This window comes from Mobula birostris, unplaced genomic scaffold (genome assembly GCF_030028105.1).
Source record: "Mobula birostris isolate sMobBir1 unplaced genomic scaffold, sMobBir1.hap1 scaffold_4546, whole genome shotgun sequence".
NCBI classification, from domain to species: domain Eukaryota; kingdom Metazoa; phylum Chordata; class Chondrichthyes; order Myliobatiformes; family Myliobatidae; genus Mobula; species Mobula birostris.
In genome coordinates, this window is record NW_027277659.1 from 1,556 (window position 1) to 16,707 (window position 15,152).

The following is a 15,152-nucleotide window of genomic DNA, read 5'->3' on the forward strand; positions in this document are numbered from 1 at the left end:
CCCCATCTCTCTCTCTCCCCTGTCTGTCTCTCACCCCCACCTCTCTCTCTCCCTGTCTCTCTTTCACTCCTGTCTCTCTCTGCCCACCTCTCTTGCACCCCTGTCTCTCTCTCCCCCTGCCTCTCTCTCACCCCCATCTCTCTTTCTTACCCCTGTCTATCTCTCTCCCCATCTCTCTCTCTCCCCGTCTCTCTCTCTCACCCCGTCTCTCTCTCTCTCCTTGTCTCTCTCTCTCACCCCGTCTCTCTCTCTCTCTCACCCCTGCCTCTCTCTCTCCCCCGCCACTCTCTGTCTCTCACCCTTGCCTCTCACCCTCTCCCTCTCCCCCCCTCTCCTCGCCAACAGGGATGATCCAGGCATTGGGCGGCTTCTTCACCTACTTTGTGATCCTGGCTGAGAACGGCTTCCTGCCTTCGCACCTCCTCAATCTGCGGCTGGACTGGGACGACCGGACTCGCAACGACCTGGAGGATAGTTATGGGCAGGAGTGGGTGAGGCTTCACTAAGCGTGGAGGGGCAAGGGAAAGAGGGAGCGAGGGAGCGAGGCTGGGACCACGGGACCCCTTGTCTGTTGACGCACCTCACTGTTGTTCCCCATTTCCTCCGCAGACGTACGAGCAGCGCAAGATCGTGGAGTTCACCTGCCACACGGCGTTCTTTACCAGCATCGTGGTTGTGCAGTGGGCCGACCTGCTCATTTGCAAAACACGGAGGAATTCCATCTTCCAGCAGGGCATGAAGTGAGTGCCAGTGTGAGCACGAGGGAGGGAGACCGAGTGGCAACATGGGTAGCAGTGGGCATGAGGGAGGGAGACCGAGTGGCAACATGGGTAGCAGTGAGCACGAGGGAGGGAGACCGAGTGGCAACGTGGGTAGCAGTGGGCACGAGGGAGGGAGACGGAGTGGCAACGTGGGTAGCAGTGGGCACGAGGGAGGGAGCCTCTGAGTGGCGGGACCAGAATGGACACAGAGGTAACATGAGGGGTAATGATTTCCTTGAATTATTCTGTGTCTATTGAAACATTGACAGGATGTGATGGTAGCGTAGGGGGTGGTGCAACATTCTTACAGCTTGGAGTGTCAAAATTCAGAGTTCAATTCCAGCATTCTCTGTAACATAGCTTGTAAGTTCCTTCCCATGTGCATCTGGGTTTCTTCCGGTCTCTCCGGGTTCTCCGTCCACTCCGATTTCTCCATCCCCTCCGGTCCCTCCCTCCCCTCCCGCCACTCCCCCTTCTCCGGTCTCACCCTCCCCTCCGGTCTCTCCCTCCCCTCCAGTCTCTCCTCCCCTCCGGTCCCTCCCTCCCCTCCAGTCTCTCCTCCCCTGCGGTCTCTCACTCCCCTCCGGTCTCTCCCTTCCCACCAGGTTCTCCCTCCCCTCCGGGTTCTCCGTCTCCTCTGGTCTCTCCCCCCCCTCCAGGCTCTCCCTCTCCTCCAGATTCTCCCTCCCCTCCTGTCCCTCCGTCCCCTCCGGTCTCTCCGTCCCCTCCGGTCTTTCCCTCCCCTTCGATCTCTCCCTCCCCTCCAGTCTCTCCGACCCCTCCTGTCTCTCCCTCCCCTCCTGTCCTTCCGTCCCCTCCGGTCTCTCCCACCCCTCCGCTCTCTCCCTCCCCTCCAGTCCCTCCCTCCCTTCCTGTCTCTCCCTCCCCTCCGGGTTCTCTCTCCACTCTGGTCCCTCCGTCCCCTCCGGTCTCTCCCACCCCTCCGCTCTCTCCCTCCCCTCCAGTCCCTCCCTCCCTTCCTGTCTCTCCCTCCCCTCTGGGTTCTCTCTCCACTCTGGTCCCTCCGTCCCCTCCGGTCTCTCCCACCCCTCCGCTCTCTCCCTCCCCTCCAGTCCCTCCCTCCCTTCCTGTCTCTCCCTCCCCTCCGGGTTCTCCCTCCACTCTGGTCCCTCCGTCCCCTCCGGTCTCTCCCTCCCCTCCTGTCTCTCTGTCCCCTCCTGTCTCTCCATCCCCTCTTGTCTCTCCCTCCCCTCCGGTCTTTCCCTCTCCTCCGGTAACTCGGTCCCCTCTGGGTTCTCCCTCCGCTCTGGTCTCTCCGTCCCCTCCGGGTTCTCCCTCCACTCCAGTCTCTCCGACCCTCCGGTCTCTCCGTCCCCTCCGGTCTCTCTGTCCCCTCCGATCTCTCCTTCCCCTCCGGTCCCTCCCTCCCCATCTGTCTCTCCCTCCCCTCCGGGTTCTCCCTCCACTCTGGTCCCTCTGTGGCCTCCAGTCCCTCCCTCCCTTCCAGTCTCTCCCTCCCCTCCGGTCTCTCCCTACCCTCCGATCTCTCCCTACCCTCCGGTCTCTCCTTCCCCTCCAGGTCCTCCCTCCCCTCCAGTCTCTCCGTCCCCTCCGGTCTTACCCTCCCCTCCGGGAACTCGGTCCCCTCCGATTTCTCCATCCCCTCCTGTCTCTCCCTCCCCTTCGGTCTCTCCATTCTCTCTGGTCTCTCCCTCCCCTCCTGTCCCACCGTCCCCTCCAGTCTCTCCCTCCCCTCCAGGTTCTCCCTCCCCTCCAGTCCCTCCCTCCCCGCCAGTCTCTCCCTCCCCTCTGGGACCTCCCTCCCCTCCGGTCTCTCCCTACCCTCTGGTCTCTCCCTCCCCTCCAGGTCCTCCCTCCCCTCCGGTCTCTCCTTCCCCTCCAGGTCCTCCCTCCCCTCTGGGACCTCCCTCCCTTCCGGTCTCTCCGTCCCCTCCGGTCTTTCCCTCCCCTCCGGGAACTCGGTCCCCTCCGGGTTCTCCCTCCACTCTGGTCTCTCCGACCCTCCGGTCTCTCCCTACCCTCTGGTCTCTCCCTCCCCTCCTGGTCCTCCCTCCACTCCGGTCTCTCCCTCCCCTCTGTCTCTCCTCCCCTCCGGCTCTCCGTCCTCTCCGGTCTCTCCCTCCCCACCAGTCTCTCCCTCCCCTCTGGTCTCTCCCTCCCCACCGGTCTCTCCCTCCCCTCTGGTCTCTCCCTCCCCACCAGTCTCTCCCTCCCCTCCTGTCTCTCCCTCCCCTCCTGTCTCTCCGTCCCCCCTCCGGTCTCTCCCTCCCCTCTGGTCTCTCCCTCCCCACCGGTCCCTCCCTCTCCTCTGGTCTCTCCCTCCCCTCCGGTCTCTCCTCCCCTCTGGTCTCTCCCTCCCCTCCGGTCTCTCCGTCCCCTTCGGGTTGGTAGTTTAATGGTAAATTGTCCTGTGCTGAGAGTTGGGTTCGATAGCTGTGTTGCTGGGCAGTGAGGCTCGGTTTGCCAGAAAGGGCTGTTCCGTGCATCTCTCCAAGTAAGTAAATACTGGTGGCAGCCCACAGCTCTCAGCACACTTCCGGCACCAACCTAACACACCCACAGTTTACTCACCCTAACCTGTCAGTGGGTGGGAACCACAGCGTCCTGAGGAAACCCACGTGGTGACGGGGAGAACGTACTGACAGTGGCAGGAATTGAACCGGGGTCGCAGGTGCTGTACCAGTGTTAGGCTAATCCTTACATCACCATGTTGGGGGCAGAGCATAAATGGGAAGGAGAGTGAAAGAGCAGAGTGGCTGGGGGAGGGAGTAAGTGTGTCAGAGGAAGGAAGGAGGGAGGGGATTGAGGCTGAGGAGTGGCAAGTAGAGGTGAGGAGGAGTAGAGAGATGAGGGGAGGGATGTGATCCAAGAAAGGCAGGGAGGGGAGCAGGAGGGCGAGGGAGTAGTTGGGGGAAGGAAAAGTATTTTCTCCATGTCTCACGGTCAGCCTACCCTACCCTTGTTCAGAAACAAGATCCTGATCTTTGGCCTCTTCGAGGAGACCGCGCTGGCTGCTTTCCTCTCCTACTGCCCAGGAATGGATGTCGCCCTCCGCATGTACCCTCTGAAGTAAGCAACCTGTCCAGCTCCACGTGGGAGGGTAGTGCAGGGAGGAGAGAGGTCACAGGGTCGGAAGGGGTGGAGAAAGTTGGTCATGCACTTCGGTAGTAGAAATAAATGTGCAGACTATTTTCTAAACGAGGAGAAAATCCAGGAATCTAAGATGCAGTGGGACTTGGGAGTCCTTGTGCAGAACACCCTGAAGGTTAACTTGCTGGTTGAGTTGGTGGTAAGGAAGGCAAATGTTATGTTAGCATTCATTTCAAGAGGTCTAGAATACAAGAGCAAGGATGTGATGCTGAGGTTTTATAAGGCACTGGTGAGGCCTCACCTTGAGTATTGTGAATAGTTTTGGGCCCCTCATCTTAGAAAAGATGTGCTGGCATTGGAGAGGGTCCAGAGGAGGTTCACTAGGATGATTCCAGGAATGAAAGGGTTATCTTACAAGGAATGTTTGATGGCTCTGGGTCTGTACTTGCTGGAATTTAGAAGGATGAGGAAAGATCTCATTGAAACCTTTTGAATGTTGAAAGGCCTAGACAGAGTAGATGCAGAGAAGATGTTTCCCATGGAGGGAGAGGGCCAACTTCAGAATAGAGGGGTGCCATTTCAAAACAGAGATGTGGAGAAATTTCTTTAGCCAAAAAGTGCAACTGTGGAGGCCAGGTCGGGTGTATTTAAGGCAGAGATTGATAGGTTCGTGATTGGACATGGCGTCAAAGGCTATAGGGAGAAAGTCGGGAACTGGGGTTGAGGAGGAGATAGAAAAAAGGATTAGCCATGATTGAATGGCGAAGCAGACTCGAAGGGCCAGATGGCCTAATTCTGCTCCTATATGTTATGGTCTTATGGGTTACAGAGATAAGGAGGGTGTAGGGTGTAGAGATAAGGAGGGTGGGGCTATCAGAATTGGATAGGGTGCAGGGATTTTGGAAGGGGCTACAAAGGAGTTTAGATAGCCAGAAACATGGGGGTGGGGGTAGGGGGAGATGTAAGAGGTACTGAATCATGACTGAAAGAAGGCCATATTTTGGAGCTTAACTCCAAAGGATATACTTTGTATTGAAAGGACAGGCAGGAAGGCATAGGCAGTGGTGTGGCTCTGTTGGTAAGAGATGGAAGTACATCTTCAGAAAGAGGAGACATCGGGTCAGAGAATGCTGAACCTTTGTGGGTGGAGTTAGAAACTGCAAGGGCGAAAAAACATTATGGGAATTGTATATAGGCCTCCAAATAGTAGCCAAGATGTGGGGTTAAGGTTGCAAAGGGAGCTGGAACAGGCATGTAATAAGGGTAGTGGCACAATTGTAATGGGGGACTTCAATATGCAAGGGTATTGAGAAAATCAGGTTGGTGTCGGATCGTAAGAGAGAGACTTTGTTGAATTCCTATGAAATAGCTTTTTAGAGCAGCTTGTGCTTCAGCCTACTTGGGGAAAGCTTATCTTAGACTGTGTGTCGTGTAATAACCCAGATCTTATTTGGGAGCTTAAGATAAAGGAACCCTTAGGAGGCTGTGATCATATTATGATTGAATTCATACTGTAATTTGAGAGGGATAAGCATGAGTCACATGTATCAGTATCGCAATGGAATAAAGGGAATTACAGAGGCCTCAGAGAGGAGCTTGCCCAGGTGGATTGGAGGAGGATACTGGTGGGGATGATGGCAGAGCAGAGATGGCTGAAGTTTCTGGGAATAGTTCACAAGGCGCAGTATAGATATGACCCACAGAGGAAGACTTTCTCAAATGGCAGGGGTAGGAAACCATGGCTGACAAAGGAAGTTATATATAGGCATCCATTAGTCTCATGAGACCATGGATTTGTGCCTTGGAAAGTTTCCAGGGCGCAGGCCTGGGCAAGGTTGTATGGAAGACCAGCAGTTGCCCATGCTGCAAGTCTCCCCTCTCCACACCACCGATGTTGTCCAAGGGAAGGGCATTAGGACCCATACAGCTTGGCACCAGTGTTGTCGCAAAGCAATGTGTGGTTAAGTGCCTTGCTCAAGGACACACACGCTGCCTCAGCCAAGGTTCGAACGAGCGACCTTCAAATCACTAGACGAACTCCTTAACCACTTGGCCATGTGCCAAGGGAAGTTAATAACTGCATAAAAGCCAAGAGAAAGGCATGTAAGGTAGCAAAAGTGAGTGGGATGTTGCATGATTTGGAAGATTTTAAAATCCAACAAAAGGCAACTAAAAAGCCTATAAGAAAGGAGAAGATGAAATATGAGGGCAGACGAGCCGATAATATAAAGCAGGATACCAAAGGTTTTCTCAGTCATATAAGGAGTAAAAGGGAGGTGAGAATTCATATTGGATCACTGGAAAATGATGCTGGTGAGGTAGTAATGAGGGACATAGAAATGGCAAATGAACGTAATGGGTACTTTGCACCTGTCTTCACTGTGGAAGGCACTAGCAGTGTGACAAAGGTCTGTGAGTGTCAGGGAGCAGGAGTGAATGCCATTGCTATTACAAAGGAAGAAGTGCTGGGCAAACTCAACTGTCTTAATGTGGATAAGTCATCTGGACCAGATAGACCACATCCCAGGATCCTGAGAGAGAATGCTGAAGAGATAACAGATGCATTGGTCATGATCTTTGAAGAATTACTTGACCCTGACATGGTCCTGGAGCACAGGAAGATTGCAAATGTCACTGCAGTCTTTAAGAAAGGAGGAAGGCAAAAGAAAGGAAATTTTGGGCCAGTTAGTCTAACCTCAGTGGTTGGGAAAGTGTTGGAATCTATTATTAAGGATGAGGTTTCAGGTTACTTGGAGACTAATGATAAAATAAATCAAAGTCAGCATGGTTTCTGTCAAGGGAAATCTAGCCTGACAAATCTGTTAGAGTTCTTCAAGGAAGTAACAAGCAGTGTGGACAAAGGAGAGGAAATGGATGTCATTTATTTGGATTTTCAGAAGAAATTTGAGCAGGAGCCAACATGAGGCTGCTTAACAAGATAAAATCCTATGGTGTTACAGGAAAGATATTGGCATGGATAGAGGAATGGCTGACAGGCAGGAGGCAGTGAGTGGGAAATAAAGGGGCCTTTTCCAGTTGGCTGCTGGTGTTCCTCAGGGGTCAATATTGGGACCGCTACTTTTCACATTTTTTGTCAATGATTTGGATAATGGAATTAATGGCTTTGTGGCAAAGTTTGCTGATGATATAAAGATAGATGGAGGGGTAGGTAGTGCTGAGGAAGCAGTGTGATTGCAGCAGGACTTGGACAAATTGGAAGAACGGGGAAACAAGTGGCAGATGGAATACAGTGCTGGGAAATGTATGATAATACATTTTGGTAAAAGGAAAATAGTGTGGACTATTAACTATTGACACAGTGGTAGGCGCAGTGGTTGACACAGTGGAAGATGTGGTGGCAGGGACATTTCAGAGACTCTAACATAGGCACATGACTGAAAGAAAAATGGAGGGTTCATTGTAGGGAAGGGTTAAATTGATGTTGGAGTAGGTTAACTGGTCAGCTGAGGGTCCTGGAGTACTGTGTGCTCTACAAAGCTAGGGAGAGTGGAGGGACAGATTCAGGACAGTGCAGGGTGTTACAAGGCTTGGCAGAGATAGAAGTGATAACATTGAAAGGACACTGGGATGGGGACATAGACAGGAAAGGTTTGGAGGGCAAGTGTGACCGGCTTTGTTGGCACTGAGATTATCTGAAGGATGACATCGGGAGGGGTGTCAGGGAGGTTATACAAAGATGGGGAGTGATTGGAATAGAAATTAAAGGGTTAACTTTCTGAGGAGTGTTTGATGGCTCTGGGCCTGTTCTCACTGGAGTTTAGAAGAATGAAGGGGGGGATCTCGTTGAAACCTACCAGCTACTGAAAGGCCTAGAAAGAATGGATGTGGAGAGGGTGTTTCCTATAGTGGGAGAGAACAGCCTCAGAATAAAGGGACACCCATTTAGAACAGAAATGAGGAGGAAGTTCTTTCGTCAAAGGGTGCTGAATCTGTGGAAATGATTGTCACAGATGACTGTGAAGGCCGAGACATTGGGTATATTTAAAGCAGAGATTCATAGGTTTTTGATTAGATTAGATTAGATTAGATTAGATTCAACTTTATTGTCATTGTGCCGAGTACAGATACAAAGCCAATGAAATGCAGTTAGCATTTGACCAGAAATGCAAAGAATAGTGTTATTTACAAAATAACTGTGAATAAAAAGTAAGTGCTACAGCACACAAATATAAAAGTACTGAGACAGTACAATATGGGTGCAATACTGCTTAGCGCTGTGATGTGAGGTTCAGCAGGGTCACAGCCTCAGGGAAGAAGCTCTTCCTGCGCCTGCTGGTGCGGGAGCGGAGGCTCCTGTAGTGCCTACCTGATGGGAGGAGAGTAAAAAGTCTATGGTTAGGGTGAGATGCATCCTTGATAATGCTTTTCACCCTGCCCAGGCAGCGTTTATGGTAGATGTTCTCAATGGTGGGCAATTGGGTGCCGATAATCCGCTGGGCAGTTTTCACCACACGCCAGAGTGCTTTGCGGTCCGATACGGGACAATTGCCGTACCACACTGAGATGCAGTAAGAGTCTGTCAGTATCCTGGGACAGAGGTGAGCTTTCTTGATGCTCCACATGAAATAAAGGTGTTGTTGCGCCTTTCTGATCAGGATGGAGGAGTTCAGGGACCAGGTGAGGTCCTCAGAAATGTGGACACCAAGGAATTTGAAGCTTGATACACGCTCCACTACAGCTCCGTTGATGTAGATGGGGAGGTGAGTGTGGCTCCTAGCATGCCTGAAGTCCACAATGATCTCCTTGGTCTTCTGGGTGTTAAGGGCCAGGTTGTTGTCGGCGTTAGTCAGTGTGTTGAAGGTTATGGGGGGAAGGCAGGGAATGGAGTTGAGAGGGATAATAAATCAGCCATGTTGGAAAGGCCGAGCAGACTTGATGGGCCAAATGGCTTAATTCTACTCTTATGTCCTTGATGGTGGAGAGGATGGACCCATGATAGAGCTGGCTAAGTCCATAAACCTCTGACACTTCTTCCTATCGTGTCCAAATCACATGGTGATGCCACCGGTGATGTTTGGAGATGTTGCTGGAGTCTTGGTGACATATCAAATTTCCAATGAAGTAGAGCCACCAGCGTGTGTTGGGGCCAAAATAAATTCTCCGAGATGTTGATGTCCAGGAACTTGAAATTTATTTTTCTGATTCCGTCCCCCTTGCCCTCACCCTCCTCCTCTCCATCCTCTCCACCGTCTGACCTCTCTGTCCCCCTCCCCGATCTCTCTCCCCCTTCCTGTCCCTCTCCCTCTCTTCTGCCTCTCCTCCCCACTCTCTCTTCCCCCTCACCCTCTCTTGCCCCCTCCCTCTGTCCCCCCATCCTCTCTCCCCACCCTCTCTCTCCCTTGCTGCCTGCCCCTCTCCCCACCCTCTCTTTCTCCCCACCTCTCTCCCTCCCACCCCCTCGCTGTCTCCCACTAGGCTTCCTTGGTGGTTCTGTGCCTTTCCCTACAGCCTCCTCATCTTCATCTACGATGAGGTCCGGAAGTTCATTCTGCGCCGACACCCTGGCGGTGAGTCACTCCTTCCAGAACGATCTGCGACTGCTCCCGTGATGCGGGGGAATGAGTGTTGGGGGTGGGGGTGGGAGTGCGGGAGTCTGTGCTGAGAGCACGGCCTGGTGGAGGGTGTCTGACACAGTGTTATGGATGTCAAACTGTCCACAATTGTGAGGGAATTTAGAAACATAGAAAACCTACAACACAATACAGACCCTTTGGCCCACAATGCTGTGCTGTACGTACTTACTTTAGAAATTTTCTGCCCCCAACAGCACCCCTCACCCCAATGGAAGGGGTGGGTGGGCAAATATCGACCTGGAGGCCAACGGGGTGGGATCAGGGGTTGAGGAGGAATTGCTTTAGCCAACAGGTGGTGAATCCATGGAATTTATTGCCACAAACGGTTGTGGAGGCTGTCATTCGGTGTAATGAAAGTGCAGGCTGATAGATTCTTGATTAGTCTGGGTGTCAAAGGTTACAGGGAGAAGGCAGAAAAATGGCATTAACAGGGATAATAAATCAGTCATGATAGAATGGCAGAGCAGACACGATGGGCCAAAAGACTGATTCTTCTCCTCTGTCTTATTGTCTTATGAATGGGACAGCGCTGTGTCACGTTGCACTCGGTGTCGGGTGGGACCGCGTTGTGTCACGTCGCACTCGGTGGAGGGTGGGAGTGCGCTGCGTCACGTCGCGCACTCGGTGGAGGGTGGGAGCGCGCTGCGTCACGTCGCGCACTCGGTGGAGGGTGGGAGCGCGCTGCGTCACGTCGCGCACTCGGTGTCGGGTGGGAGCGCGCTGCGTCACGTCGCGCACTCGGTGTCGGGTGGGAGCGCGCTGCGTCACGTCGCACTCGGTGGAGGGTGGGAGCGCGCTGCGTCACGTCGCGCACTCGGTGGAGGGTGGGAGCGCGCTGCGTCACGTCGCGCACTCGGTGTCGGGTGGGAGCGCGCTGCGTCACGTCGCACTCGGTGGAGGGTGGGAGCGCGCTGCGTCACGTCGCGCACTCGGTGGAGGGTGGGAGCGCGCTGCGTCACGTCGCGCACTCGGTGTCGGGTGGGAGCGCGCTGCGTCACGTCGCGCACTCGGTGGAGGGTGGGAGCGCGCTGCGTCACGTCGCACTCGGTGGAGGGTGGGAGCGCGCTGCGTCACGTCGCGCACTCGGTGGAGGGTGGGAGGGCGCTGCGTCACGTCGCACTCAGTGTAGGGTGGGAGCGCGCTGCGTCACGTCGCACTCAGTGTAGGGTGTTCGGTGTTGCCACCGAGGTGTGAATTTTTTGGACTGATTTTCTTTCTCTCTCCACCCCCTGCCCCCAAAACCTCTCTTCTAGGCTGGGTGGAACGTGAGACATACTACTGAGAGCCTCCTGCCGGCAGTCCTCCCCTGCCGTCAGAGAACAGCAAACAAGTGATGACCATCCTCCTCTCATCCCCCCTGCTGTACCTTCTCTGCTGCCTCTCCCTTCCCTCTTCCCCCTTCCCCTTTCCCCTATCACCTCTCTGTTTCTTGAACCTTCTCCTGAGCTCCCTCCTTCCTGACCCTCTAAGGCAGTCCGTCCGCTCCCCCAGACTGTTCCTCAAGCTCCAGAAGTCTGCATGGTGACAGCAAACTCCTTTCTGAACCCCCCCCACCACCACCACCACCATGGAAATAAACTCTTTTTGTTGACTGCCAGATCTCTGAGAGTCAAATTCTGTTGGTCTGGCTCCCATGGAAGATGCACAGTTTGGGCAGGCAGCCTCCTCTGAATGGGAGATGTCACTTCCTGCTGTTCCCACATAGTAGCATTGATGGGCTGAATGGCCTGTTCTGCATTTCTTAATTGCCTCCCTCTGTCAGCCTTGGTGGGGGAACATGGGAACTGGTTACTGCATTGGTTCATGGGGAGAGCAGAGAATGGTCAATACCAGCTGACACCTCCTCAACTTCAAGGTACATTTATAATCAAAGTATATAAATCATTAACAACCTCCACATTCCTCTTCAGCCAGACACTCACAAAACAAATAAACATAATAAAATCCAGGTAGAAACTCTGCAAAACCAAAACAGACAAACAACCAATGTAGGAGAAAAGAACAAATCACACAAAATTAAACAAATAGCACACAGATCATGAATGGCAGAGTCACAATGCCTGCAGACCAGGGCCATGGGGCCTGTTCTGGAGCGTGAAGGCTGCAGGCCAGAGCCATGGGGCCTGTTCAGGAGCCCGAAACCTGCATGCCAGAGCCATGGGGCCTGTCCAGGAGCGTGAAGGCTGCAGGCCAGAGCCACAGAGTCTCTGAAGTGAGTAAAGCCTCACAGAGCAGTGAGTGAACAATGGTTCATTGTTTGCCCTGGCCTTGATGCCTTAATCTTTTAAACATGGCTCAACAGCTTAAATCAGCTAAACATCTGAGATATTAACCCCAACTACTGACTGGCCCAGGGTGTGCATGTTAAAAATGTTAGCAGTACACTTTGAAGGCTGAGGGCAGTTGTTGGTCGAACCTATTCTGCCTGGAGGTAGGTAGGTGACCAGTGTGTTCTACAGAGGCCTGTTCTGGGACGCCTGCTCTTTGTGATGTTTATAAATGACTTCAATGAGAAAGCGGAAGGTGGGTTAGTAAGTCTGCAGATGACACGAAGGTTGGTGGAGTTGTGGGTAGTGTCGAAGGTTGTGTAGGTTACATCTGGATGTTGATGGGATGCAGATCTGGTCTGAGAAATGAAGATGGAGAGCAACCAGGAAAAGCGTGAAGTGGTTCGCTTTGGAAGGTCGATCTTGAAGGCAGAATACAAGGATAGCGGCAGGATTTGTAGCAGTGCAGAGGATCAGAGGAATCTTGGGAGCAATGTCCATACACCCTTCAAAGTTGCCATACAAGTTGACAGGGTGGTTCAGACAGCATATGGTGTGTTGGCCTTCATTAGTTGGGGAATCGAGTTCAAGAGCCACAAGGCAATGTTGTAGCTCTCCAAAACTCTGGTTAGACTACATGAGAATTGTGTTCAGTGACGGTCGCCTCATTACAGGAAGGATGTGGAGGCTTTAGAGAGAGTGCAGAGGAGATTCACCAGGATTAGAGAGCATGTCTTGCGAGGAAAGGCTTTTCACTGAGTGCTGAAGGAGAATGAGAGGTGTCCTGATAGAGTGATAAGAGACAGTGATGGAGTGCAGAGCCAGGGCAGCGACAGCTAATACAAGAGGCATAAGTTGCAGGTGATTGGAGGACAGTATAGGGGGAGAGTCGGAGGAAGAGGAATGGTGGGTGCATGGAACGTGCTGCCGAGGGTGGGGGTTGGTAGAGACAGATACATTAGAGACATTTAAGAGACTCTCAGATAGGCACTTGGATGAAAGAAAAGTGGAGGGCTAAGTGGGAGGAAAGTTTAGATTGATCTTGGAGTAGGTTAGTAGATGGTGCAAGGGCCTGTCCCAGCTGTAATGTTCAATATTCACACAACACAGGACAGAACAGGGCCTTCAGCCACAAAGTGGTGCCAACTTTATAACTTTTTAAAGGGATCCATCCATCCCCCTTTTCCTTCTCACATATTCTCCATTTCCTTTTCATCCATGTGCCTACCTGAGAATCTGTTAAATGTGTCTGCCTCTCCCACCCGTGCCAGGTGTAACACCTCCCTTTTGTACAGGTCATCCCTTCCCTAGAAGAGATAATCATGATACAGAAATCAGAACCCCTGCCCATCTGCACCGATTCCTCAGCCACACATTCAACTGCTAAATCATCCTATTCTTGCTCTCCCTGGCACGTGGGACAGGCAGCAATCCGGAGATTACTACCCTGGAGGTCCTGCTTTTCAGCTTTCTGCCTAAATCCCTAAATTCTGTCTTCAAGCCTCATCCCTTTTAACCATATAACCATATAACAATTACAGCACGGAAACAGGCCATCTCGGCCCTTCTAGTCCGTGCCGAACTCCTATTCTCACCTAGTCCCACTGACCTGCACTCGGCCCATAACCGTCCATTCCTTTCCTGTCCATATATCTATCCAATTTAACTTTAAACAGCAACATCGGTACAATATGTCCAAAGACTTCTGGCTGTTCTCCCTCCCTCTTTAGAATGTTGCTCTCCCTCCCCCTTTAAAAAGCTGTGGACCCAATCTGAGATGTCCCTGACCCTGGCACCTGGGAGACAACATACCATCCGGGTGTCTCTATCGCATCCACCGAATGTCCTGTCTGCTCCTCTGACTATGGAATCCCCTATCACTATTGCAGTCCTCGTCTCCCCACTTCCGTCCTGAGCCACAGTGCCAGAGCCCTGGAGGACGTAGCCCACCTGCACTCCGGTGAGTTGTACTCTCTGCTAGGGACCATGTAATGTCTCTGCTAACCTCTCACACCTGGGGATTTATCAAACCTAATCCTGGTGCTCCAGAGTATTGAAAGGCCCAGGTAGAGTGTTGGTAGCTTTTAATGAGATTGGCCCTCAGTCTTCTAAACTCCAGCAAGTCCTGACCCAGAGCCATCAAACGCACCTCCCACGTTATTCCCAGAGTCATTCTTCCAATGGCAGCACATTCTTTCTTAGACAAGGAGCTCACACTACTCCAAGTGTCTCTCTGCTGGTCAGCTGGAGAACACGGCAGAGTTCACACCGCCAATACACAGAAACATAGAAAACCTACAGCACAATACAGGCCCTTCAGGCCTAACATGTCCTTACCTGAGAAATTACCAAGGATTACCCATAGCCGTCTATTTTTCTGAGCTCCATATTCCTGTCCAGGAGTCTCTTAAAAGACCCTATCGTATCCACCTACACCACCGTCACCGGCAGCCCATTCCACGCACTCACCATTCTCTGCGTAAAAAACTTGGCCCTGACATCTCCTCTGTACTTACTTCCAATGCACTGTATGCTTTTTTTAACCACAGAGTCAACCTGCGCAGCAGCTTTGAGTGTCCTAAGGACTCAGACCCCAAGATCCCTCTGATCCTCCACACTGCCAAGAGTCTTACCATTAATACTATATTCTGCCATCATATTTGACCTACCAAAATGAACCACTTCACACTTATCTGGGTTGAACTCTATCTGCCACTTCTCAGCCCAGTTTTGCATCCTATCAATGTCCGGCTGTAACCTCTGACAGCCCTCCAAACTATCCACAACACCTCCAACCTTTGTGTCATCAGCAAACTTACTAACCCATCCCTCCACTTCCTCATCCAGGTCATTTATAAAAATCACAAAGAGTAGGGGTCCCAGAACAGATCCCTGAGGCACACCACTGGTCACCGACCTCCATGCAGAATATGACCTGTCCACAACCTTCTGTGGGCAAGCCAGTTCTGATCCACAAAGCAATGTCCCCTTGGATCCCATGCCTCCTTCCTTTCTCAATAAGCCTAGCATGGGTTATGTAGCTTGTCAGGTGCCTAATACAAGGCATGGAATTGCATAATTTCATGAACCTGTCTCAACCAGCATCAGTATGATTATGATAGCAACTTGCTGAATATTTGGAATATAAATGGATACTCACTATACGTCAAATGAATAGAATACACACGGAAAGCATAGCTCGTAATTCATCCTTCGATCAAACAGCACTCTTCAACTTAATACATCTCAGTTTTATTTTACTTACTTTGACAAAGAGGTGAACAGGCCCTTCCAGTCAAACCAGCTGTGCCACGAAGCAACCCACCTATTCAACCCGCACCTTACAATGACCAATTAACCTACTAACCGGTATGTCTTTGGACTGTGGGAGGAAAACGAAGCACCTGGAGAAATCACGGGGTCACGGGGGCCTTAGCACCAGAATTGAACTCTGGACT

At 52.1% G+C, this 15,152-nt stretch overlaps 1 protein-coding gene across 1 annotated transcript; it reads left to right on the plus strand.

The window, feature by feature from the left end:
- The first annotated feature begins 347 nt into the window (after positions 1-347).
- On the plus strand, positions 348-11,024 carry LOC140193220 (sodium/potassium-transporting ATPase subunit alpha-2-like). Its single transcript, XM_072250616.1, has 5 exons — positions 348-491; positions 610-740; positions 3,711-3,812; positions 9,270-9,361; positions 10,681-11,024. The coding sequence occupies exons 1-5, from the start codon at positions 348-350 to the stop codon at positions 10,707-10,709; spliced, it is 498 nt and encodes a 165-aa protein (XP_072106717.1). The 3' UTR covers positions 10,710-11,024.
- The last annotated feature ends 4,128 nt before the right edge of the window (positions 11,025-15,152 follow it).